We start from the raw sequence: 27,577 nt of genomic DNA, 5'->3' as shown, positions 1-27,577 counted from the left end.
AGACTGTGTTCTTTCTGCAGCCTGCTCACACAGCTGAAGCCTTTTGTTGTATAGAATTTTGATTTTGTTGAGAGTGTGCCCTGACCATCTTTCCCTTCCTATTGATTGTCAGAGTATATCACTTCCTTCTCCCAAGCATGATTGCATTTTCTTTATAAAGGTGCTGTGGTGGCAGAAATTCCCTTTGCAGCCACGAGGATGAGAAACATATTTTGAGTTTTTAATACTCTAATTGGGTTCAACTCAGTGTTCTTGAACTCCCAAATGACATAATACTCTTTATCTTATGAGTGTGCAATACCCCTATATACCTTGATTACATGCTATATAAGGTTCTTTCTTCTTCTCCTTTCCCAGATAAAGCTGCTCAGTGGGTCTCATCAGTGGGAAAGGACCACGGCTGCTTGCTCAATCAAGTCCATTTTGCCAGGGACTGTCCCCAGTCCTTCCGGTGCCTTCATCCCTGTGGGTAGGTGGGGGGCACGAAGAGAAAGCAGCAAAGGGCAATGAAAGGCCCAGCCTCTCTCCCTATCCCACCCCAAGCAGTTACTGAAGAAATCAGGACCTGATACCAACAAGCACCTGAGAAACAAAACGGATGTGTGTACAAGGGCAAAAGCATCTTCCTCCTTGTGGCATTTTAGTTAGCGAACCCAAGAAACACACTCCCCTGGGGATGAGAGGGGCATTCTCAGTCAGAGTCTTTCTTGCTATCCCTCTCTCCCTCCTGTGGCACAATGCCAATTTCCCTGCATCCCCCAAACTGCTGCTGCACTGGGAAAACCTGTCTGTTTTGATGCAATTAAAATTGATGCTTGAATTGTACCAGAGGTCTTCTGATGGGATATCAGTGAGTGGGGCAGGGACAAAACCCATCAAGCAACATATCCCTCTGTCTCTTTCTTTCAACCGTTGAGTGCCCCACCTGCAAGCACAAATCTGCCACATTTTCCCACCCTCCCTTCCCTTGTGTCATCTCCCTCCCAAAATTTTCCACAGGGAGGCAGATGGAATTAACCAGAAGCATTGCACAGGGTAAGAAAGATGGGGCTTTGCTTCATATGTTCATAGTGCGTTTCAGTGAGGACTTCTACCTCAAGCTGCAAGGGTTAGGAGAAAAGCAGAGGATTTGAGGATTGTGTGATAGGTGCAGGCTCATGTGAAATTCCCTTCCTCAGATTTCTGTGCACACACTCGGTCCCCCTGACTCTATGAAGCTGATCTCTAAGAGAGCAATGGAGGCTGGGAGAGCAAAACAGAGCAAGCCTTCCTAGGGTGCCGCATGGAAATGTTTTCTTTTCCCCACCCCGGAGCTTCCCCCTCACTTGGTGGATTTCAGCTATGAGCTTGGAAAGATTACTTCATTAGAATATACCTCCCTCAATCCATCATCCATGCTGGTTGGTGAATTATGGGTATTGTAGTCCAAAACAGTAACTTCCTAAGATGAACAATCCACTTGGTGAGATTTTTTTAAGGAGTGATTTGTATGTACGCTAGTGTGAAATAGAATCACCCTTTCTAAAGTTGTCATTTTGATTCTCACTTCCTCCATCATTCATTAACTCATTCAGATTTAAACTTAATTTAATCCCATTTTCTTTCCAGTGGCTTCTGCCTGTCTATCCACACAAACACCCCACATTGGGTCTTTTTTGGTTAACAGTTAAAGGGCTTGGTAAATCCACTTTTCCCCACAGATCTATACATCAGTTGCATTAGGGTAGAAGTGGAGAGAAGCACAATAGCCCATCTTCACATTCTCCCTCCCAACATTGGCATTTGTGAAAACCTGTGGGAGGAGGTTATCCTGCAAATAACATAGATGCTAGTTGATCTTGGAAATGGTCCTTAGTCCCAAGCAATATATTGGAAGAGCCCAACAATTTCTCACAGGGGTAGCTGGGGAGTTCTATACTTCTGTATCTCTGCTGCATCAGTGCAAACTGAAAATATTTTTTTTGGTAGCTGGAGTTTTCTTTGGTCACTTACACTGTCCTTGCAGCAGCTTTATTCAAAAATGAGTTCTTTACTCTTTAGGGACTTCAGGGACAGGGAGACTTTCCATCTTCAGGAAACTGTTGGAAAAGGTGGAGGGATGGCTTGTTCATGTCAGTAGTATATTCCAGAAATATAACTTTAGAATTATCCCTTTTCTCGTCCCCATTGATCCCTGAATCTGTTAGGAGTGTGGGTATCTTTTGGGGGGATTTAATAGAAACCGGGCTCTCCTGTCTCCTCTAGAGAGTTCTTGCTCCATGCCCTAAATACTACGCAAGACCCAAACTGCACTTCTCATACTTCCAAGGTACAGGAACTAACAGTTTTCCTTCTCTGTTATAGTTGTTCTAAAGTGATCCAGTTATACCCTTTCTTGAAGGCCAAGGAGGTCTCATTCCAGCCCTCCTGTCACAGATCCTATGCTTCTTGTGGGGCTCTTAGAAATTGAATTCTCCATCAAAGGTCCCACAGCCTTTTCCTCTTCTTCTGACCTCACACCCCAAGCTATTGATGTGTTTTGGGCTTCTTCTTTTAGTTTTTAAAAACAGCAACAACACAAAATCACTGCCTGATCCTTGCCTCTGAATACAGAATTGGAACAAGAGTATTGGAAAGCATCCCTTGAGAACTCCTTGTGATTTGGAGAGTAAGGGATCCCAGTGCCTGTGAACCTTGGTATGGAGAAGGGCAGAGCAAGAACTAATTCCAGCACTTGTGAAGTTCGGTCTTTGAACATCAAAGGTGGTAGGAAATAAAATTATGGTGAGGAATATTTCCCTTGTATAAGCACTAAGCATCCCTCTCCCTCCAACTTGCCTCTTTATTTGCAGGTGGTCAGTAGACAGTGTCCTCTCCTGTGTCTCCCACCCACCCCTAAAATATAAGTGGCAATATTTCTTGAAGCTCTTAAACCACAAAGGACAAAAGTGGCCTTTCGCGTTGTCTGCGTCATGCCATGTTGGGTATTATTATTATTTTCTTTTTCCCTGTGTGTGTGTATGTGTGTGTTCTGTTTGAATAAAGAGATTCTATGGCCATTATAGGTTCATCTTTGTTTTCTTTTCTGCACAGTATTACTTCCTTGGGCACCACCTTCCCACTCAATTTTATTTCGATTTTATAGTTCTTCATTTTTCTTAGGCCTTCCATGCACATGCTGCAGAAAGAGTCTGTGCAGTTCTTAGAGTCGACTGGACCTCAGTTAACCAAATGGATGTGCTGCTAGGCATTTTGTCATTTGGTACAAGAGGCAAAATAACATAGGAAGAAAAGGGATACTTTCCTACCCCACAAAAAAGTAGCAGTTCAATATGCTTCAGCAAACATTTTATCCAAAACTAAAAATATACAGGTATGAAATAAAACAACCAGGTCAGGTAAGCAAGTAAACCAAAACATTTTGAACCATCTAAAAACTGGTTGAAGGCTTTTTGTCTAATGTTCTGTGGACTGTAATAAAAGGCTATTGTCACTGCAATGCGTGAAGGTTTCCAAATGGGGTTGTTTTCTTTTAGTAGACTCCATTTTTCATACGTTTTCTGTTTTGGTGGCCAGATGTACAAATCTGCTTTTATCTGGCATCTCCTTTTCTCTATGTTTTGGTATTCATGCATGCTGAGTAAAGGATTCTGGAGTCTTCCGCTCTTTACCTTGCTTGTGACAAGGCCTGGAAGTGGAGGGGATTTACAGACCTTCTGGGACTGTGTGCTCCATCAATTGTGATGAGAAAAAGGAGCCTACTTGCTATTTCTAGAAATTTTCAAGGAAGTCTGAAAAGTGACAATAAGATGCTTTATATAGCTAGCCCACTGGCTCATTTTTTGGGCAGCATTAGCCAAAATAGTGTTAGGGCTGGGATCCACTGGAAATGCCATCACCTCAGGTGTAGCTCTCCACCCACTCTTACCCTTCCTTCCAGTATTGCCTCACCCAGTAAAGGTACTCTTACCTTTTTGCTTTAGTGGTGGGTGAGCTACTGTTAGGAGTCAGGGGACTTGCAATCTGTTTTTATTTCTAAGGCAACTGGGAGGGATACAAGAACAGCCCAAGAGGCAAGAAGCAGGATGACTAACTAAAAGTGCACCATACCAAGATATACCCTCCAACATTTCACATTTGAAAACCAGAGTATATGCTGCCGAACACATTAGAATGTGGTCAAGGTGGCAAAATGAGAAAGGACATACAAGTTAGGGAGCTGCAGCATTTGCTTTTCTTGAAAAGCAGGGGTGGGATCATGTAGTCCTCCGGATCTTGTTGAATTACAACTTCCAGTATTGCTCACCATTACTTACACAGTTCAGCTTGGCTGGCAGTTGCATTTCTACAACATTTGGAGGACCACACAGTTTCCCATTCCTGGTTTTAAAATCAGAATCCTGGCATTATCCTGTATTTCTTAAAAGCTGACTAGCAAATTCTATAGAAACCTACGCCTGTGTCTATTTTTTTCAAGGAGGGTGTTCCCTAAGCTGCCAGGAATCACAATAGTACTTGTTGAGATTTTTTTTAAAAAAATTGAAGTACAGAATACAGATATTTAATAAAGTAAATGTTTTATTTAGGAATACCCTAGCCTCTCGGTTTAGACTCTGTTGAAGGTTTTGCATTGATTTGTTTGTTTAAATTATGAAATTGGATCTATATTGAGTCATATTTATCCAGACTGCTGGGGGGGGGGTAGAACTTCAGTTGGTCACATTGAGTTTATTCAAAACTTAATGAAGTACAGATAGAACCTCAACTTTGTAGCAAAATAATAATAAAAATAATACTGGTAAGAGCTTTTGCTAAACCTTGGACAGGGTGGGTGGCAGAAGTAAAACATGTTTTAAAAGTGCTATGACTGTTGGGTTAAATTTGGAGATGTTTGGAACAAGCAAGACAAATTGCTACTCTTTCATTGTTTCAGTTCAGGTTTTAGTCCAGTTTCTGAAGGTGAGATGAACAAGGAGAACACCACTGCCAGGTTATTTGAAAACAGGTACAGTTAGGTAGAGTCAGGTGGAGAATGCATGTTGTTCCTTAATATATTGTAGGTGGAAATGGAGGAAGACATTCTACGTGTCAAGAAAAGGTTAAACAAAAATGCATGCGCAATCTGTTTTGGATAATACCTTTCAAGCACAGCGTATCAAACTCTCTGGGTTCTGTGGGGCCAAATTGTATGTTAAAATTTGACACGGCACTGTCCCAAAAGTTCCATGCATCCAACTGAGCTGCTCATGCAGGACTCTTACCTGTTCTGCTCAGTAGTTTTGTAACATTTGGATGCGGTCTTAAAAGCTCTAAATAAAAACTAAATAAACCCCAACAAATTTGAAATGCAAAGGCTGCTCTGGAACCATATGATACCCAGACCCATTCTGGTAATGCATAATGAGAGATAATAACTCTACAGCAGCTTCTGGAATGGGGAAGGAGCTAAAGAAAATGCATTTTAAATGAGTGAACCTTTTTATAACTCATAGAACAAAAGGGGAGGTACACACTTAAAACTCTTAGATATACACTAGGACAGCCCTTTTCTGTTCCTCCTTTTAATTTAAACCCCTTTCTGCTAAATTTGAGAAGAAGGTGTTCATTACACACAACATTCCTTTCATAATGAAAGGAAAGTGCTGTGCCCACTGGGCATGAGCCCACTTCCTTCTATTTTTCTTTCATCATGAAACAAATGCACACCTACGTTAAATATTTAGGCACAGAACTTTAAGAACACCTCACTCTCTTCTAAAGGATTTGGCCTAATTCTAATCAGGAATTCTCACTCTAATTGCTTTGTTTATTATATACCAATTATAGCTTGAAAGCATTTATACTTCTGGTACATGATAAAAGAGAGGCATTTTTTTAGTTCAATAGCGTCAATGCATGTGTTTTGCAAAAGGACAGAAACAGTTCTAATACCTGGGGATTTATACTGTGGGACCTTGGTATCCTGAGGTTTGGTTCTAGGACCGCTGTGAATACTCAAGTCCCATTACATACGGCAGCCTAGTAAAATGATATCCCTTTTGTAAAATGACAAAATCAAGGCTTGCTTTTTGGTATACATATATATGTGTGTGTATAGATAGATATATTCGAGCTGTGGGTGGCTTAATCCGTAGATGAAGAATCCATAAATCCAGAGGGCCAACTGTAAATTCAGAAGTGGAAGCACAACATTTTTGTTGTTGGTTCTTCCTAGCAGTCCTTGTTAGACAGTGGAACACACTTCCTTGGAGCGGGGTGGAGTCTCCTTCCTTGGAGGTCTTTAAACAGAGGCTGGATGGCCATCTGTCAGGGATGCTTTGATTGTGAGTTCCTGCATGACGCGGTTGGACTGGATGGCCATTGTGGTCTCTTCCAACTCTGATTCTAGGAGAGAAACAACAATAGTAGCTCAGTTAGAGACTGAGACCACCAGTATCCTTACTTATATATACTTATTGAGAGGAGAGACCCCATCCATATGTATGTCTTGGTGATCCCTTTTAATGTTAAACTTATCTTTCTGGAGTATCTTCAGTTCTCCAAGTTGTGGAGTTATGCTTGATTGCAGCTCCTGTGATCTCCAACTCTTGGGTAACACTGATGGGAGATATAAATCCAACAACATCTGGATGACGATATTTCCCCATCCCTGGCCTGCCCAGTTGCTGGCAAGGTAATTAATGGAGTGCACTTCCATTCATTCTACTGGAACTCTCAGTAGTTTTTGACATTGACCATAATTTCCTTCCAGACCAGTTGATGGAAATGAGGGAATGTTGCCTCAGTGGTGTCATTCTTAACAGGACAGCTGTTTCTGAAAACTGGTGCTGGAGGATTATTGCTTTGTCCTATAACAATTATGCGATGGAGTGACACATAAGTTGGTCCAGTGTGCACATGAAATTACAAGGTGAGGTCACCCAAGGATTTGGAACGTGCACTGGTGACACCCAAACCTATCTCTCTTTTTCATCCAATCTCAGACTGGTGATTGAGATCAGTAATAGGCTGGATGAGGGCCAATAAACAAGCTCAGCCATGTCAAATTGGAGGAAGTACTGTTGTAGTTGATACAGCTGATCTTGAAGCTGGGATTTTATCAGTTCTGGCTGGCATTGCTTTCTTAAAGAAGAATCAGCTTTCAAGAGGTTTTATGAGATGGTTCCAACTGAAACCCAACACATTCTGCCACATTCTATATATATCAGCCCACCCTCTATAGCATAGCTATTTGACAACAATAGTTAAAGCTTATGAAAAACATCAAAACAAAATTAAGCATGTTTGCTATGGCGTATATTGTATTAAAGTTTAAAGCAAGCAAGACTTGCATGTTGGCTTGCAGTGGAACCTATAGAAGGCAAGGAACCTCATGCAACCTGAGTGTCTTTTTTATATCCTTTCTTGAAACCCAATTATTAGACTTCATTGTTTAGACTCCTTGACATAAGGCCCAATCACACAGCACAATTATAGCATATTGATTCCACTTTAACTGCCATGGTTCCACCCCCAGAATCTTGGAAATTAACAGTTTATAGAGAGGCATTTAGAATTCTGAACAAACTGCATTGCCCAGGATTTCACAGGATGGAACAACTGTGTTGTGAGAGAGGATTCCTATATCCATCCAGAAAACCATGTTTGACCTCAGGCATGTATTGGGTATATACATTTCAGTCTCTCAAAACTCTGATCATTTATACTTGTCCTAACCTCTATTTGATTTTTAAAAATATATCTTAAGTTTACCATAATTGTTCCCTTTTGTGACTGTAGAACATAGCAAGAAACAAATATCCATGAACTGCTCCAGTTTGGCAGGGACAGTCCCAATGAATCCTCTGTCACATCACTTTTTCAGCTGCTTTTAAAATGTCCCAGTTCCTCTCTTCTCTCTTTCCCCCTTTATCCTCAACTTATTTCAATTGTTGCAGATTGGGTGGTCAGCAGGGAAGAGAGTGTAGGAAGGAGAAGAATCTTGCTTTCCAGGAAGGTCAGGCAAAAGCAAACGGCTTCAGTCTCTCCTAGCTTGTCTGTTCTTCCTTATTAATAACTTTTGCCACCTTGACCAACCTCTAATGTTCCTTGATCAGTCATGTCACTTCATTTGTAAAATGTTAGAGGTTATGGAAATATATATCTTCTTTGTTGTTGTGTGCCTTCAGGTCATTTCCAATTTATGGCAACTCAAAGGTGATCATAACATGGGGTTTTCTTGGTAAGATTTGTACAGAGGGGGTTTGCCATTGCCTTCCTCTGAAGCTGAGAGAGTGTGACTTGCCCAAGGTCACCCAGTAGGTTTACACGGCCAAGCAGGGATTCAAACCCTGTTCTCCAGAGTCATAGTCCATTGTTCAAACCACTACACCACACTGGCTCAGATACCTTGTATACATTTGTTATTAACAACCGTATTATTGATGAACTGCAAGACAGAATAAACATTTATTTTAAAATCTAGATAACAAGGGTTTTGCATTTTGAGGTGATATTCTAGTAGGCTCATGGATTTTTCCCTTGGCATCCTTAAATTAGTATATAGTATTCATGGACAGTAATACATGCATTTAATTAATAACTTTTAATTCTAACTGTTTTAAAACATAGCATCTAAATAAGCTTTCATAGTAGTAAGGCCTCTCAACAATAACTGTATATACTCTATTTGACCTCATATATAAGTCCAGGGCAGGTTTTGGGACCAAAATTATGGATTTTGATATCTCATGGATAAGTCAAAGGTAAAACTTAGGGGCATCTAAGAAAGGATGTAAAGGATGAAGTAAAGGAAACCAATGCTGAAGTAGGGCAGATGGCACTCTTGCCTTTCACCAGAGGATGGTTCCTTTTTTAAATGAGAGTTAAAGTACAGTACCATATTGACCCATGGATAAGTGGACTCAGTTTTTTTTGGTCAATTTTTTGACCTAAATTTCTAGACTTATACATGCGTATATACAGTATTTTATATCGCCTATTACTTTCACTAAATGCTGTTTTATTAGTAGATGATGTAGAATTCTTCTTTTTTGGTTTTGTACCAATCCTTCCAGCATTGCTTGGGTTGATGTTGATAGTTTTCTTTATGGATTATATGAAGCAGATATTTGGCTGGTAGTACATATAATCTTTAAAATTTATTTTATATCAGATTCTGTGGAAGATGGACCCAAGCCAGCAACTTTTTTTGAAGGAGGAAGTTGAAGCTTGTCAAATATTAACCAGGCCTGACCCTGCTTAGCTTCCAAGATCAAACAGGATCTGGTGCTTTCAGGGTATTTAAACCTTCAAAATACAATGCATAATAATATTTATGTTTATAAACCATACAAAGGGCATTAAGCCACCTTATAAGAAGGATAAAAAGACAAAATATATTAATGGTTGAAATATATGTGGTGGAAATAGGAGGGAAAGACTGCTGATGCAATAGCCATGAAGGATACAAGGTACTGTACTGGAGAAACAGGCCAATATATTTATTTAAATGTTCTTTTATGAACCCCTACTTTCATTAAAGGAAATTTAAACACACAAGAAAAATATTTAAACACACATACACTAATTTATCATTTTCAGCCAGTAACTTTTTTAGTTTATTTTTGTATCAGATTACTTCTGCAGTTTCAATTACTATGAATTTCTTAGTTGTGGTGATGAAATCGCAGTGACGCACACCACTAGCTGGAAGAACATACATGAACCTGAAATTGCAACATAATTTATTAAAGAGGATTTGAATAAAAAGTTTGAAAGTTCTTGGAAAAAACTATATGCAGTTGTGATGGGGAAAGGTAAGGCATGGTTTTTCCTCTTTTTCCAATTTCTGTTTTAAAATACATTGAAGTTTTTCAGTCAGTCTAATTAGATTTGTCTCTTGATAGCTGTTACATCAGTGAACAAGAGCACTGAAGCCTAAATAGTTTAAACCTTCTTAATTATAAGTTTTAGCACTTATTATTAACAATTTAATTGAAATCTGGTATATCTCTAGCTTTGTAGTATTCTAAACTACTCTATGAAAATACTTCTGTAACTATAAAATAGACGGTGGATTATATTGCATTAGATTGGAATGTAACATATCTCAGTTTCTTTGACTCAGACTTCCCATCTGGAAACCCTATGCATTTAAGAACTATTTGGACTATTTTTCTCTAGGATGACATACACTTGTAGAAATGACGTTCTCTAAGGTCTGTGGTCTACCAGAAGACTGTAAAGTCCTATTTAATCAAAATTCAGTTAACATTTTCTGAAACCATTTTTCTGCTTCTGACTTGAAAAACACCAAACCTTTGTCAGCTGCCCTATGGAAACAACTTTTAAAAAAACAAAATAGATCTTTACCCATTGAAAGAACATCTTCATTCCCCCACCCACTCAAAAATCTTTGGATGGTTACTTCCCAGATTGTCATAATGATGCCTTTGCAAAATTACGCAGCTTCACATTTGTAAAACTGGCTCTCACCTTTTAAATCTACTGTTTCTTTTAAAAGAAAACCTTCCTTTCCCTTAATTTAAACCACTTTTGAATTATTTACTAAGCTATTTACATCCTAAATAGCCATTCCTGTCTACAGTTCACACAGAATGCGGTGAAATTAAACTTCTAAAAACTCAAAGCCTTTGCTACTTACTATACATGGAAAATGTGCCAGCTGATGACTCCCAAGTCAGTGGTCTGTTGAATCCTCTCCAGCTTTTACTCCAAACTTTAAAGGAGCTATCCAATGTACTACCCCTATTTGGGGGATAAAGTCCAGCACCTTGGGCAGCTTCTTTAAAATCTGGAAGTAGATCTGGAGTGGACTCAGTGCTCCACTGAAATGGATGCCACAACTGCCAGTGGCAAATAATAATTTTCCATGAATAAGTGGCAAAGGTTTAGACTTTTAATGCACTTTAGTATTTTTAATTGTTTTAATATATGATGTGTTTAATTGCATATTTTATATGTGCACTTAACTTTTGTAGTGTTTTTAACCTGTATTGTTATCAATGTTCTTAGCTGCCTTGAGTCCCATTATTGGGAGAAAGAGGGGGTAACAATTAATAATAATGACAATAATAATAATAATAAAGCTGTGATTGGCTGGCACCAACCAGGCTTGCCCAGCTCCTCCCTCTGTAGCCTTTATATAGGATTGAGAGTATAAGCCTGGGTGTTTTCCTTGCTTCCTCAGCTGTTGTTGATACCATCAATGATATTTTGCTTGTATTTGTGGAACTGGAGTAGGAGTACAGTGGCTGCACTCTTACCTTCAGGCTAAAGAATACAGGTATTCAGATTTTCTCATCCTTCAAGAGAAAGAGTGCCTTAGCTAGTCAAAGCTTCCCATGGAAAGAACAGCCTTGAGATTTCTGATCCCTGAAATTGCTACAAAAAGTCCTTTTTTTGTCAGTGACAATAGGAAATAAACATTTTTATTGTGCAAAGACTTATTTTGGCCCCATTGCATTCTGTGCAAAATAAAAACCATTTTGGTAACCCACCTGTCAAAAAATAACTTTAAATTGCACACAGAAAACCTTGCAATCTTGCTAAATAAGGAAATAACTTCTGAAATTTTGGAGCATTGTGTTCATGGATGTTCCTGCTGCATTTTCTCTCAAACTAACTCAAGAAACTTTCCCAGACTGGAAGACCAGACAATCTTACTGCTCTTGAATTTTGAAGTTTTATCTTGCCTTCAGATTCCTGCGGGAAGAACTGAGTGTTCCAGAATCCAAAGAGGAGGAATGATCACGGTAAGTCCAAAGACTTGTTTATCCGGTAGAGCAGGATTCACTTCCAACTCTTGTTTATACTGCTTCAAATATATTATAACTTTTAAAAAAACACACCCATTTTCTTTGCAATGGGACTCATTTTGATCACTAATTGATGCTTCACAGAGAGATGGAAGCAGGAAGATGTAGGACTGAGACAGTATATTTTCCATGTCCAATTTCTATAGTTCTCTACAGTGCTCTCTACTGTGCTCATCCAAGGCATGGCACTGCGGATGTCTAATCCAGTGTGGTCCTCTTTCCTTGGAGAACAGTATCCAGTACAATGTGGATCTCCACTTCATGGACTACGCCACAGTCTTAAGGTGGGTTGCAACAATGGCACCACCATATTTCCCCTTCATTTTGTGTTTCTTTCTAGAGAGGGAGACAAGCAAGGAGGGAAGAAGGAAACTTTACAGAATGACTAAATCTAGGGCATAGACAGACAGAAAGTCAGAGTTTCTTCTATCTTTTTCTTACTAGAGGTTGTTTCTCTCTTATCCGGAACCCCAGAATCTGGAATACTCCAAAATCCAAAATTGTCCACATGCGTAGCTCAGATAGTGACACCTTTGCTTTCTGATGGTTCAGTGTACACAAATATTGTTTCACGCACAAAACTGTTAAAAATATTGTGTACAAAATTACCTTCAGGCTATATCAGGTGTATACAAAATATAAATGAACTTACTGTTTAGACTTGGGTCCCATTTCCAAGATATCTCATTATGTATATGCAAATGTTCATAACATTTTTAAAACAAATAATTCAAAATCGCTTCTGGTCCCAAGCATTTCAGATCAGGGAGACACGACCTGTACATGCAAGAGACACTATTTTGTTGACCTAAAGGATCTTTCTGTTTCGTAACAAGAGAAGAAGAGCAACAGTCTGCACAGGAAAGATAAGACAATGTGGTGTTTGTGTCCATTTCTTTCTGCATTTGGGCTGGCAAATTTTCCTTAGTTAAAGGAGCCCTGTCCCTTGTCTCACCAGGCAACATTACTGTCGCAGCATAAAAATACATGAAGAAAACCTGTAGCACCTTTGAGACTGGGGAAATACATTGCTAATATAAAGTTTTGTGGATTGCAGTCATTGATGTTTGCATGTGATGAAGTGGATTCAAGTCCACAAATGCTTATGCTAAAATTTTCTATTTCTCAGTTAATCTTCAGTCAGTTCTTCATAAATTTTCCTAAATTAATTTGTGTTATTTTTCCTAAAGCACTACTAGAATAATTCATAAATAGCCATAACTTGAACAAAAGCACCATTGGGGGTAAAGCTTACATCAAGTTCATTCAGTATGGCAACCTATGTTCCACTAGACGGAAAAGAAAAAGATAAATGCAAAATGCCATTATGTTATGTGCAACAAGGATATTTTAACAATCGGAATGATTCTTTATAAATATTCTTATGAAGCATCCTTATATCTGAGACAACATGTTACTAATACTACTACCACAGCTGCAATGTACAACCACTATACTTGGACAGGAGCAATGAACAGCAAGTACGTAAGTTATATTTCAGAGGAAGGAACTGGGAAAACCACCTGAGTTTTCCTTGCCTGAAAAAAACTTATGACATTAATAGGATCACCATAATTCAACAGGTGACTTGAAGGTGCATGCATATGCATACACACACACACACCTGTGATGTATCTGGGCGGCAAATTCGGTGGCAAAAGCCTGATAAGATCAGGATGCAGCCTCAATTGAAATTTAAACAAGGAGAGGTAAACCAAATTAATAAACCAAGTACTGTAATAATCTCCCTACTGACAACCCTTTCCTCTTAGCCTGAGTTGAACTCATGAAAACTGGAGACTCAGCACCCTTATCTTCTGCCTGAAAGTGGAGTCTCAGAGCCAGGCCCTGAGAGCTGGCTGGAAGTCTTGTGCAAGATAGAGAGCCCTTCCCTACCTACTGTGTGCAGCTGCTTCTTCCCAATCCATGTGTCATTTACAAGTCAGGGGTGGTAGATCAGGGCACTGCCATTGCACAGCCACATGGCCAAGATGACAGGCTGTTTCAGTGCTCTGTCAGAGACAGATATGTCTCGACAAACTGGTACCAAGCAGGGACAGGATATTGATTGGCCTCTTATCAAAAGGCCCCTTGTACCCTGCCAACAAGGTGAAAGTCCACATTTGTGTAAGGCACAAGTATGATGGGCCTCTTCCATTTAAAGTTTGGCAGTGCTACTGGCATCAGAAGAAACCATGGATATCCTGGAGATAGATGCCCAGTATAGGAGGAAGGTGGCAGCTAACGTAAGAGTCTTGTTGTGTGGGTATATAACTGAAGGTGGAGGGAGTGGGAAACCAAAACATGGAGAGACATTATTCTTTGGTAGTTGTGTCAATCTGCTATAGAGACTCATTGCCCTGAGGAAGCCAGGATCCTACCACCCATTTGTGGAACTTTTTTCTCAGGTAAGATACCTGATTCTCTTTATTATTTTATTTTTTCCTGGTTCTCCTTCATGGTTAACCTAGGAGTGCTAGCTACCTCAGTTTTAAGAGGAACAATCAGCATGAGTCTCCTGCCCACCCTTTTCCAAATCAATTAATGCCAGATTCCTTCTAAAGAAACAGACCAGGCACAGTGACTGTGGAACTCCAAGGTTGTTGAACTACCGTTCCCAGCACTCCTCACCATTGCTTGGGAGTTGCTGTCTTGACAGCAGATAGATGGAAAGTCCACCACCCTAAAGGAGTGTTGTAGTTGTGTATTGCTGCATGGCAAAGGTTTGAATTAAATGGTCCTTGTGCTCCCTTCCAGTTCTAAAATTCTATGATTTTCTGACCATCATAATCATCTGTTGTGATTTCATGCAGATTTTTATCAGTCCATTTACAATTGTTCCCAGAGCAGCTACCACTACGGGAACCACAGTTGTTTCATTTTCCCAGAAGTATTAAATCTCAATTTATAGGTCTTGATAATTCATATCCTTCCCTCTTTTTGTTTTTGATTCTGCTGTCCTCCAGGACATGACATATTTATAATCTAAGCTTTCTTTTTCTCATCCAAAGTTTAGTCTACATTTTATGTTTTGTCAGTTTGAGTATTTATGCCCCATAAGATTTTTACATCTCAATTTCTGTCAACCTTATCAGGCTTACATTCTCACCAGTTCCTTGTGGATAGTAAATCATAATTTTTGGCATAGATTCCATTGTATCTTTACAGCCGCTTTATCAAGGCATTTCTTTCTGCCTGAATGGATAAAGTGCTCAACAGTTTTGTCTTTTTATTTACATGAATAGCATTTACTATCTGTCAATATCTATCTATCAATATTTATCTTGATGCTATTTGTTTGAAACACCTGTTCTTTAGCCATAACTATAAGTCTTTCAGTTTCTATTATTCAGTGTCCTTTTCTGTAACTATTTCCATTTGGTTTCATTCTCAGTTCCTCCTTCAAATGTACCAACCATATAGTCGTTTGTTTTGCCAGGTTACAAGGTAATTTTTTGTATTATTTTCTTTCTACACACATATTTTGTATCCTCAGAGTCTAATATAGTCTCTCTATATAAACCTTTCAACATTTTTATTTGCTCTCTTTGAAGTGTTCACTCAAGCATTTTTCTCTTCTTCGACAGTTTGCTTCCTTCAGCCTCCAGTATTACATTGTAGACATAGTTGCTTAATATACATTCAAGGATATTAAGCATGGTTTGTTATCATTATCTGAGCAATTATGTGAGTTTCTATCTAGGTCATGATATGGGTATTTTCAAGGGCAGGAACAGATGAGGGAGGGAGGGAGGGAGGAAGATTGAGAGAGAGAATGAGAATTATCTAAGGCCTGGACTAAAGACAGTGACTACAAATGTAGACAGAGGAGATTTTGGTCAAGTTCTGAACATGAAATAATTTCATCTTGGGATAGGTTTGGCAAGTCATGACTTCAGTGAACATGGCACATAATTTCAAAATCTAGATTCTTGGAAAAAATCCAAATCACTGATAGCTCCAAACTCCAGCCAGTAACATCTGCTAGACTTTGAAATGAATAATGATGATGATGGTAATAATGATAATATGTAATGCTTACCTTTCTTCAAAATGGAGTAATCCAGTTAACTACTCATCTTGGTGAGTTTAGACTTCCACTTCTGTCCTTAAGGCCTGCCTTCACAACAAAGATGGCAATTGTTATCACCAATGAAGCAATATTTCAGATTCTGTGGCTGGAAGCTTGTGGGACCACTATGTTAGCATAAAAATAATAGTGCAAGTTCTTGTACTTTCTCAAAGGCTGTGAGCAAGCATGTGCTCATGCTCTCTCACACTTTTGACTTGGTGGGTGAGGAGGTATTTCACTGTTGCACAACAGGTGAGCTCAAAGCTGTGGTACCTGTTGTGCACTTGGCAGCACAAATGTGGGATCCAGTGTAACTATGCTGGCATATATTTATGCTATATTAAAAGCATGTAGTAGTAATAGCTGGCCAAACTATTTCTCCTAGAAAGTCACAATTGGAATGCTCCATTCTAAGAGACCAAAGAATATTGGTGCTATTGCATTGAAAACTGGAGACAGCACCTGTATCTTTAATGGTTGTGTAAAACAGGGAATTTCAGCTCATATTGCTGGTCATGCAAGCTGGTAACAAGCAACACCTGCTGCATTTCCCTCTTCTGTTGTTGTTTGTTGTTGTGTGCCTCAAAACCATTTCTGATTTATGGTGATCCTATGATGGGGTTTACTTGGCAAGATTCTTCAGAGGAGGTTTGCTATTACCATCCTCTGAAGCAGAGAGAATGTGACTTGCCCATGATCTTCCAGTGAGCTTACATGGCCAACCCAGAATTGAAACCCTGGTCTCGAGCTGTAGTCCAACACTCACACCACTACACAATGCTGGATCTTGCAGGTGGCATGTGGCCTCTAGCACCATTTTTGTGCCCCCCCCATGGTCAATATTTTTTCAAACCCTTTGTTTTGGTGTGCGCTCACAAATGCCCTGAAAGCCCTCAAAGGGGTGCAGAGACCATGCTGGAGGTCTCCTTGCACCCCTCCCAGGTCAGACAAAAAATTTTCAGAATTTCTTTTTCATTTTTTTGCTCCTAAAATGACCTCCAGAGAATGTAGGAGTACATTTCCACCATGTTTGCTGCTCACACCAGGGCCAGTTTCGGCCCAAGAGAGGCCTTTTTTGAAACAGGAAGTGACTTCTGCTCACTTTCTGTTGTTAAAAATGCCCTCTCCTGGGCCAAAAATGACACGAGAAGGCCTCAAAACTGTGTGAAAACCCCGTCCCTGGAAGGCATTTGGGGGCAAACATAATTTGGTGGGGCTTTTTTAGGAAGCAGGTGCAGTGAGGAGATCTGTCTCCCACAAGGTCTCCAAGGTGGTGCTGGTTTATGTGGCCCCCTACCCTTCCATAATTGCCCACCTCTGCATTAAAGGCACAGGAGCCATTTCCAGTCTTCACTCTGGCTACCCTACAAATAGTGCCTTGCTTCCTGGATGTTATTCCCAGGAATGAGTCATTGGGATTAGAATATAAACCAAGATAGTGTTAGATTTTGAATACTGTCTTCCATCCTGACCTTCCGCATAAACTTTTCAATGAAACTAGAATACCTGGATTGTGCCTGGATGATTAATTGGAAAGTGGAGAATCTAGACTTACTTTATTAAATACAGACATGTGGTGCAAGGATTAGAGTGCTGGGCTGCACTTCATACATTGAGGATTTGGCCCCCACTGAACCATGAAATTGCAGGATCTTGAGCTGAACCATGAAATTGACTGCAGGATCATTTTCTCTCCCTTAAACTGGTCTACCTCACAGAATCGTTGCAAGGACAAGATGAGGAGACAGTGAGCGTGTGCTGTCCTCAATACATTAGAGGAAAGATGTAAATGTAAATCATCATTTGCCACTATAATGGATAATAGATAATAAATAGAACAAGGGAGAATTTGCATTCTCTGGTGAACTTTGTCCCCAGCATGTACATATTCTGTTTTTGTATGGAAGAAGTCTTGGATAGTTGACAAGGAATCGAAATGATCTTCCTCCTTCCCTCTCTTTCATTATTATTTAATCAATTTCCCTACTGCTCACCATATCTAAACACCTCAAAGCAGAGTACAAAAAAGAATACAATGACGACAAATCACGCCAAATACAAACACATTACAATACAAAACATGAAATAATTATCAGTTCAAAGCATTATCCATTCACTTCTTTAAAATCAAATGTTAATGTCTGTTCAACCCAAGCATGTACCCAAACTCTGTTTGACATCTCTTCTCTTTGATCTTTTAGCTCTGTTGGAAACCTGTTTTAAAGTCCCATCAGTCTTCTAAATAAAGATCACCATCTTTCTTGTAGTTGTCATCTTCATTACAATGTTGATCAATATCTTGCTGTTTTCCTCAGGCAGCAAAATGTCTTAGGCCGGGCCTACCTTGGATGTTGAGAAGGGTTGTCCTGTTTGGTTGCTTGTTTTATGTGTTACGAGTTTGTTCTTTGTTGTGTGCCTTCAAGTCATTCCTGACTTATGTCGACCCTATCACAGGGTTTTCTTGGGAAGTTTCTTCACAGGGGGTTTGCCATTGCCATCCTCTGAGGCTGAGAGACTGTGGCTTGCCCAAGGTCACCCAGTGGATTTCCATGGCTGAGCTGGGATTCGAACCCTGGTGTCCAGAGTCATATAGTGTGTTATGAGTAGTGCTTTGTAAATACAAAGGGTCCTTGCTACCTTCTGGGGTTTGGTTCCAAGATACCAAAATCCATGGATGCTCACATCTAATTAAATACAATGGCATAGTAAAATGGTGCCCTATATAAATTGGCAAAATCAAGGCTTGCTTTTTGGAATTTATATATTTTAAAAGGCATGGATAGCTGAATCTGTAGAGAAAGAATCCATAGATACAGAGGGCCAACTGAAGAGCAATAATGGAAGGCGAGATAAGTTTCTGTGAAAGGAATTTAACCCATCCCTGCTTATCTTTCCTTACAAGCACCAGTCACATGGAAATACAGGGCATGTTGCCATCTAGGGCACTCATGTTCTCATCTCACATAGGTTGGCATGGCACTGCCAAGCCTACACTGAGCTGGCTTACATTCTGTCCAAGGTGAGTCAGGACCCTAACACGTGACCCAGGATCTTTTGCAGCATTGATAGGGGAAACGATTCCCCAAGCTGTCAGTCCAGGGCCAAAGAGCAATTGCAGCTGGCTTGTGTCCAGCAATGTTATGATGAGAGGTGCGGCACGGAAGGCAGGGAATTATTGAAGAACAACCGAAACCCGAATACAGATATAGCCTAAACAAGTTTAAAGTTATGGTACTGTGTTGGATACTCATGCAACAGAAATGGTAAATTTAATTTTTCTAATTGCAAGCCTCTGGTCACTGGCTAGAATGCTGGCAGATGGGAACACAATTATTTCTGTGTAAACAATTTTGTAGAATAAGCCAGCCTTGTTGCAAAACCATTCTGTGGAATTCTAATTCTCACCCTTTTGAGAATATATCCTTGTAACTCATTTAGAAGGAAGTTTTACCCCTTTCTCTATCTTCCTTAATATAAGCAGACCTCTGCAGCCTGGCATCCTCCAGATGTGTTGATCTACAACTCCCATCATTCCCAGTTATGGGAATTGTAGTTCAACACTACAATTTACCGTTGGCATCCTTTGGCAAGAGACCTTTGACAAGTCACACTCTCTCAGCCTCAGAGGATGGCAGTGTCAATCCCCCCCTGAAGAAACCTGTCACTACAATGGGAGTTGTAGTTTACCACCTCTAAAGGATAACTAGTTGGGGAAGGTTACTGTAGTCTAATAAGAGCTTGAGCAGAACAGTTCTCATTTCTTTTAGCCCTATTTCTGAATAATACTGTTTGACAAGTTACTTGTTGGTTTGTTTTGATGTCCTCATGTAAAATAATTGGTGTTCCATTAACAGATTGGAAAATTCACTTTTTGGACTATAACTAAGCCATGGCTGGGGGACTCTGGGAGTTGTAGCCCAACAAATTACTGTATTTTCCCAAGCTCTGATCACACCGTACCACAAAAAAGAAGCAAAGAAACAAATAAAAACAGTCGCAAATAGATATTCAGTGATTAAACTTTAATTGTTCTTACACTTTCTCTCAATTTTGATGTTCCCTTCTTAGACACGAAGTCTGCTATATAAACTACTGCCTTTCTTGATCTCCTGCATTATCTATTTTGCACTCTGGCTCCCTGAACCCAGCATCCTTGCCACCATTGTCAAGTGTCTCCCAACTCTCTCCTTGGCGTTCTTTGTGGCCAGCCAGTCCTACAGTACCGGAGCCTGGACCCCATACTCCCGAAGGCTCTTCCAAGGCCTGCTGCTCTCAGCTGTTGGAGATGCCTGCCTGGTGTGGCCTCACCTTTTTCTTCCAGGTAAGGGGCTTTAAAGATGCCGAAAGAGATGGGAAGGAGCCCAGGACTGGGTTGCAAGGATTTTGGTCTGGCAAAATATAATAGGACCACATATCACATGGTTTCATATAATATGGATTTATGTACATGCATTGGACAAAATATGTAATCTAGGCATTTTCTAGGTCCTCTAGTGGGATTCTTTGGCATGTTTCTGCCGGACATTGGCCTTCAGATGATGTTGAACCATATTTCTCACCACTGGTTATGCTGAGTAGAGCTGCTGGGAGTTGCATTGCAACAACATCTCAAGACCACACTGGTCCTACTTAAGGCCTACAGTGATATGAAATTTCCGGCAGTAGATATTTGAATCAAACTGGAATGGTAGTGATATGAAAGAGAAAAAGCAGTATCCCTGTGCTAACTTGTCCAACTGCTGTTACCTGGCCAAACAACTTTAGAATCAGACTAAGGGGATAATTTTGTTTTTAATTAAAAGTATCTAATAGCTGGGTTTGCTTTAACAAGTTTATCAGTCTCTCAAAAAGCTATAGTATCTAAACTGTCTAAAGCATGAAAAAAGATACTAATGCACACTTGTGTCACTTTTAGGGTTGCAAGTGAAAACTGAAGGAGAGGAAATTTCAGCAGGTGTTGCTGGTTACATGACAAGTAACACCTACTAAAATTTCCCCTTCTACAGTACAATTAAAGGCACAGGAGATGCGTCCAGGTTTTACTCTGGCAACCTTAGTTTCATTGGTTCTGCTGGCTAAGAGTTACTGAGAGTTGCAGTCCAACAGTATCTAGAGAGCAACTTGATTCTCATCCCTGTTTTAGAGACAGTGTGCTTTTACCTACTTTGTCCTTAAAGAGATGAGAGGATGTTTTTGGTTAACACAGGGGTGCATAAACATATGGCATATGAGGATGTAATTGTCCTATGCTATAGCTGTTTGTTCTTTTCTCGTATGTGTACATCTTGCCATAGTCATCAAGTCTGACTCACAGCAGCTAACAATACTCACACAAAAACAGTGTTATAACTGCTGAGTGAAAAAACAGCTAAATGCCACAAAATACTGCACTAAACACAGGGCGATGAAACTGGTAGGAATTATAAAACAATAACCAATACTGAAACTGCCTCTGGTAGCAGGGCCCAAATTCAAACAAAAGTATCCAGAGTTCAAAAATCTAATTCAACTGCTGGAAATGTTGGAAAAGATAGGCTGTCCAGTCTATTCTAGGGATGTGAAGGGAATATGATTTCAAGTCTGAGGTTTGATGGGCTTGTCAGTTTGCAACCTGACATCCTCAGGATGATAGAAGAGTGCAAATAACCCTAGGAAATTCTGAAAATCTGCACATAAAAAATGCATACATTTCTGGCACACCTAAAACCCTGAAAAAACTTTAAGTCGAGTGGTTTGTATGTGCATGTGCGCATTTAAGCAATAGCTACAAGTTAAAAACATATAAAGATATAACATATAAAGATATAAAGGAATCTTCCTGCACCTTTGTGACTAACTGAGAAAAATGAACATTTCTAGCGTATGCTTTTGCAGACTCCAGTCCACTTCATATACATGGAGTGAAGCCTCTGTGGACAGACATGTAGACCAATGGATAGGGTAGAGGGGAATGTGAATTTGGCATAACAATTCCAGGGCCCTGATGCAGGCCAACTCTGGCTTGAGGATCTGCCAAAATGGACTGTATCACAGGTGCCCCAAAACAATAGTTTATTGATAACATGAGATAATAAGCAGGATGCAACAATAAAACCAAAGGCAAAGACACTACCTGGTAACTGGTTTCTTGGGTTGGATTGTGGCAAGTGTGCTGACCAAGAAAATACCAATTGTGTGATCTTTCCTGATCTAAAATACCCCATCTCCCTCTAGAACAGTGGTCCCCAAACTGTGCTCTTTATGAGATTTTGGACTTCAGCTCCCAGAATCCCAGAATATTGACCAACATGGCTGAGGCTTCTGGGAGCTGAAGTCCAAAATCTCTTAGAGCACAGTTTGGGGACCACTGCTCTAGAAGATGCTGACACTTTCCCAAGCAAATGGAGGGAAGAATCATCCCCACTCTAACTAACAAAAGAACAGTTTCTCAGGTCCAAAACACACTGCAGAAATAATCACGTTTGAGACCGCTTTAACTGCCCAGACTCCATGCTAGGGAATCCTGGGAACTGTAGTTTTATGAGACAATTAGCCTCCTCTGTCAAAGAGCTCTGGTGCCGCAATAAACTACAATTCCTAGGATTCCCTAGCACTGAGCTAAGGCAGTTAAAGCAGCCTCAAACTGGATTGTTTCTGCAGTGTGTTTTGGACCTCAGCTATTCTAAGATCAAAATATTTCATCCCTTTAGTGTAAAACGATTATGTACAACCTGCTAAAAGAAAATGCAACTACAGAAGGCTACATTAACATTCATTATCTCTTGTTTAACTAGTATCTTAATCACCCCTAAAGCTATCAAACACATAGAAGGGTGAACATGAGAGCTACCTCTACTCAGCAATTCTTCTGAAAATTCCAAACCCCAATTAATTGTAAGAGTCATTTCTACTGGACCTCTTCATGATAGAGATTTCTTTTTCTAGTCAGTCTCACAGGGACTACAGGTTTGCCTTGTATCTTTTTATGCTGAAACAGTCTAGCATGGCTCTGGTTTGTTTGTTTTTTACTGCAAGTTGAAAACATGTACAGAAACAGCCACACATCTGAGGAATTAAGCAAAGAAAGGGAGAGATCTCATCCATTTTTTAAAATAAGGAACTCCCTGCCAGACACAGCAATGGAAGGAGGGGAAGGGAGGACTTTTACAGATGCAAGCTCTATAGATCTGCCCTTAGTTGGTCCTTACAAGTAAATTATCACTTCTTACCACACGAGGGCGCCAATAACACGTATATCACTGGTGCCCTATAAAATGGAAATATTGGCAGGGTTAGGATATACAGTAATATCTTTCAAAGGAGATGCCTAATTAAATACCCTAAAGGCACCAGATCTTGTCTGATCTTGGAAGCTAAGCAGGCCTGGTTAGAACCTAGGAACTGCCAACAAATACCAGGTGCTGTAGACTATATTTCCAAAGAAGGAACTGGCAAAATCACCTCTGGAGCATTCCTTCCCTAAGAAAATCTTATGAAATTCATGGGGTCACCATAAGCCAATAGGCAGCTTGAAGGCATACACCCACAAAGATAGATATGGACAATATACATTCCCTTAAGGCTGCTGGATTATGGTATAAATCACCCGCCAAATAAAAACATGAAACAGGTACTTTGTTAAATCCTTTGTATTTATCTGTCACATTTATAACCCACCTTTTTCTTCTCTGAGCTCAAGGGCAGAGAGGTACATGGCTCTTCCCATTCTTCCCACTTTGTCCTAATAACAACCCTGTGAAGTAGACCAAGCTGAGGCAGAGGGCCTGGCCCAAAGTTACCCTACTGAGTGCCATGGTTCAGTAGGGATTTCAAGTCCCTATCCAAATCTCTAACACTGAGTTTTTCCAGTTGTGGTTTATAAAACTCTAGGGGTCTGAAGATGGGCTTTAAAGAATCCAGAAACCAGGTATAAAAATGATCTTACTGTACCTCCCTTGTTTCTTGGAAAATTATGCTAAAGTCCATTTTCGGGGGGGGGGGGGGGGCTATAGTTTTCTGCAAATTCTCAAAAGGGTCCATGACCCCCAAAGTGTTAAGAACCACTGCTCTGCTACATCCCAACACAATGTCTGTTGGAATAAACTGACTAAAGATGAGTCTGAAGTGTGGATGCTCAGAGTGTACATCATCTAACCATCCAACAAGGAGGGAGGTTTTTAAACAGAAGTTAGCTAGCCACTTCTCAGGCGTAATTTAGCACTGGGTTCCTGTACTGTCATTTACCTTGGAAGTTCATTCAAATTCAGCTTCTGTTAACAAAAATTATACGAAATAAATACAGCCATAGTTTATCCATGTCATTCCTGTTTTTAGGGTGGAGCGATGTAACTAACACATCACGGGGTGTGATTCTTCCCTCAAGGCCCAATGAAGCTGTTTTAAAAGTGTGTGTGACACCTGGTGAAAGGCTTTTCCTCCATACTACTTGCCACTCCTGTAGCCTCTGGGGGAGAGAAGAGCAGCCAGGCACAGGTCCATCATGTCTTAGGCCCATTAGTTGGTGAGAGAACATCCCTCCATCCCAACTATCACTGCTGTAGCCTCTGAGGGAGAGAAAAGCAGCCAGCCCCTGCTGGAGTTCATTACCTCTCTTACTGCCATCCCTTTTTCCTTGAATATTGTGTCTTTTTAGATTGTAAGTCTGAAGGCAGTGAACTATCAAATCTATAATTTTAAAGTCATTTTTTGAACTTTTATGACTGAAGGACAGGGTATAAACGCTACACACAAGCAACCATCGATCAGTCATCAAAGATCATGATTATGCCATCTTAGAGCTGATTGTCCCTCTAAGCCCGGTTATTTATTGATCTGCTTCTTTTTGTTCTCCCCATTTCTTTTGCAGGACTGGTCGCCTTCGCTGCCTGTCACATCTCCTACACCTTGGCTTTCGGCCTGTCTCCCTTTCGGCCTCTTATTTTCGTCATTGTTGCAGGGATGATGATTGTGTCTTACATCTTCTTGCTGCTGCCTTGCTTGAAGGGCATCTACATATGGGCTGCTGCAGCCTACACGGGTCTACTTGGCGTCATGACATGGCGTGCACTCTCTCGCCCAGAACGCCAGCTGAGTGCTTCGGTTGGCAGCGTGTTCTTCGTCGTGTCTGATTTGTTTGTCGGCCTCGATAAATTTTGCTCTTCCTTGCCTCATCCTCGCCTCCTCATCATGTCCACCTACTACATTGCTCAGGGCTTGATTGCATTTTCGGTCACCTCTCAGAAAGTCTCTCGGAAGGAGAACTGAGCCTTGGAATGGGACTGTGACATTAACATTTTGTATAGTGGGGAGAACTTAGGAATCCTGTGCCTCAGCTACTCCTCTTCCATCTTCTTCTAGTCCACCAGGTCACTGCAAAGAATTTACACACTCCAATCTTCTTGCACCTGATTCCTTCCAGAGAGACATCTTTATTCCAGAACATTTTAACAGCTGTCCTGCCATGCTGCATCATTCATGCCAGCTTCTAAGACTGTTATTTATCAGTTCCTACTGGGTATATTCATAATAAAAAGTTAGTTGGAGATACCTCAAGATTCAGTAGCATTTATGGTTTAAAGGATGACAGCCCTGGACTCAAGCTGGAGACACACTCCCCCCACAACACAAGGCCGTCTCTGCTCACCTCCTTTCCTTTCCTTTCCCAACTTCTGGTCCTGTTAGAGGGAGTTGGAAGGGAATGGAAGAATAAGGTGGCAATGCTACCCCTGTGTATTATCAACCAGAGATTGCAGGGTAGGATGAGGCTCTTACCAGTGCTAGTCTTCTTGCATGGTTTCCTGCTTTATCACTACTGCCACATTTTAACTTACCCATCAGCTTGAGACAAAGGAAACATCTGGGATTTGCAGCTTCAACTGGCCCAGCCGACCAGGCCATATTTGGGTTCTTTTAATCCAGGATTTTCCAGGTTTCCTGGGACAAATGGCAACTCTACCCCAAATCTTATAAAGTATTTAGCAACAGCACACAGTATGTGTTTGTGTACAGGCACGATTAACTAACAGAACTTCATAAACATATTAAGAAAATGTTTTTTCTCCTGCCTTTTTCAGCTGCTCAAAAGACTTTTCATTTTGAGCTGCTGAAGAAGGGAGTATCCAAAATATTTCACTCATGTAATTGTTGCATTCTGTTTGTTAATCGCCCCAGTAAATACATGTTTTAAGTGATTGATTGCATCCCTTTGGAATCTAGAACAAACTTGTCAGAAGGGCTTTTTTATTTGCTTTTAAACACCCCCCCCCCTCTCTCTCTCTCTCACACACACACACACACACACACAAACATACAGTTAAACTGATTTTCCAAACCCAGTGTATTATCTGCAAAACACACTGCACAAATAATCCAGTTTGAGACTGCTTTGCCTAGCCTGGCTCAGTCCTAAAGAATACTGGGAATTGTAGTTTATTGTGGTACCAGAGTTCTCTCACAAAACTACAGTTCCCAGAATTCCCTAGCACTGAGCCAGGGCGGTTAAAGCAGTCTCAAACGTGATTATTTCTTCAGTTTGTTTGGGACTGGGACCATGGGGGGGGGGAAGTAATGTGGCTTTCCAGATATTATTGCAGTGGAAGTCCTCTGGCTAAGGCTTTTAGGAGATGCCACATGCCATGATTCCACTCATTATTTAATGGGATGAAGGAAGAGGACCATAGTATGGTTTTGGTCCATATCCTCCAACTGTTTGGGGTACTTCCATGGATCTTCAAGATACTACTATAACTCATGAATATATTCAAAACTAGAAGCAGAGTTAGGATGGCAGTGCAAAAGATGACTGCCACCCATCCTCTGTGGATCCCATTTTAAGAAGTAAAGCTATTATTTCTAATGCTGAGATATACAAGCAGAAGCTTCTTTCTTACACAGACAAATTTAGCAAGAGACCTTTAGAGGAGAGTTTTCCCTGCCCTTTTGGCTCTCTGAATGCCCCAACCAACATGGTCCAAATAGTAACCTCTTCCCAGGCCCCTAGTGAGAATTAGGAGTTGTAGCAATTAGTGTAGAGAAATCAGTCAAGGCCAGCCATTTGGTATGAATGGTTTAATTGACTCTGACCAACCAAACCGACACTTGTCCAATTTAATTGACAATTAGAACCATACAAGTCTTGTACTTTTAAAGGCAGAAAAGCAGGTGGGCGAAATACAGGATCATTAATTATTGCATGATTGGTTAATCCGCAACCTTTGGATCCGGGTGCAGGTAATAGCTAACTTTAGCAATCAACTAAAGGAAGGGACAGATTATTTATCTGTCTGGCAGGTAGAGATTCTTCTGCTTAATCCGATAGGCAAATGACTCCTGTCATGTTTGCGTGGGTGTGTGGAATGCCTCTGGTTAATTAGGAAGAATTAGATAGTATTTTGATAAGTTGCAGTAAGGCCTTTCCTGAAATTGAAGGTGGGGTTTGGTTCATGTAATCTTTTGAGTAAGACATTCCCTCTGTTTAATCTACTTAATTGCAGTTAAAAAATCTATCCAGTTTTGTTACTTAAGTTGCACAAAGTTTAATCAGATTAGAGAAGCAGTTGGACGAGATTTTTTTTTCCCTTCAAAATAAAGGCTGGAACATTTTGCAAGCTGTTTACAACAGGAGGGTGGACCTTCAAGTTTCATCATTTCTTACTAAATGAAAAATATGTAATAATGGCATAGGTTCATCAGAAACTTACAAGACCAAGGATTTTAGATGTAGGCACCC

At 40.4% G+C, this 27,577-nt stretch overlaps 2 protein-coding genes across 12 annotated transcripts in view; both read left to right on the top strand.

The window, feature by feature from the left end:
- PPP6R1 (protein phosphatase 6 regulatory subunit 1) overlaps positions 1-3,041 on the top strand; it is a 48,589-nt gene extending 45,548 nt beyond the window's left edge. For all 3 annotated transcript variants that reach the window (XM_042472944.1, XM_042472941.1, XM_042472942.1), the window contains exon 23: positions 358-3,041. In XM_042472944.1, the coding sequence (XP_042328878.1) occupies positions 358-361 (4 nt within the window). In that variant the 3' untranslated portion in view covers positions 362-3,041. The remainder of the gene's footprint in view (positions 1-357) is intronic.
- A 5,903-nt stretch (positions 3,042-8,944) lies between these two features.
- Positions 8,945-25,395, top strand: LOC121934180 (lysoplasmalogenase-like protein TMEM86A). 9 transcript variants are annotated; one of them, XM_042474410.1, is made up of 5 exons: positions 8,945-9,776; positions 11,682-11,735; positions 11,945-12,082; positions 19,939-20,191; positions 24,716-25,395. In XM_042474410.1, exons 2-5 carry the CDS (start codon positions 11,727-11,729, stop codon positions 25,111-25,113), a joined length of 798 nt encoding a protein of 265 aa, XP_042330344.1. In that variant the 5' UTR covers positions 8,945-9,776; positions 11,682-11,726; the 3' UTR covers positions 25,114-25,395. The 9 variants fall into 9 exon arrangements, with proteins under 9 accessions (XP_042330344.1, XP_042330343.1, XP_042330351.1 ...); XM_042474409.1 differs by having other exon boundaries at positions 8,946-9,776; positions 11,612-11,735; XM_042474417.1 differs by lacking the exon at positions 11,945-12,082 and having other exon boundaries at positions 8,954-9,776.
- The last annotated feature ends 2,182 nt before the right edge of the window (positions 25,396-27,577 follow it).

Source organism: Sceloporus undulatus, chromosome 6 (assembly GCF_019175285.1).
Source record: "Sceloporus undulatus isolate JIND9_A2432 ecotype Alabama chromosome 6, SceUnd_v1.1, whole genome shotgun sequence".
In the NCBI taxonomy this organism is placed as follows: domain Eukaryota; kingdom Metazoa; phylum Chordata; class Lepidosauria; order Squamata; family Phrynosomatidae; genus Sceloporus; species Sceloporus undulatus.
The sequence above is the reverse complement of the archived record's forward strand: the minus strand, read 5'-3'. Positions and strand labels throughout refer to the sequence as shown.

What these genes read in the sequence shown, in the direction of transcription:
- LOC121934180 (XM_042474410.1), top strand. An exon ending in GACTACGCCACAGTCTTAAG is followed by an intron (nt 12,083 to 19,938) that starts GTGGGTTGCAAC and finishes TTCCCTTCTTAG; the next exon opens with ACACGAAGTCTGCTATATAA. An exon ending in GCCTCACCTTTTTCTTCCAG is followed by an intron (nt 20,192 to 24,715) that starts GTAAGGGGCTTT and finishes TTTCTTTTGCAG; the next exon opens with GACTGGTCGCCTTCGCTGCC.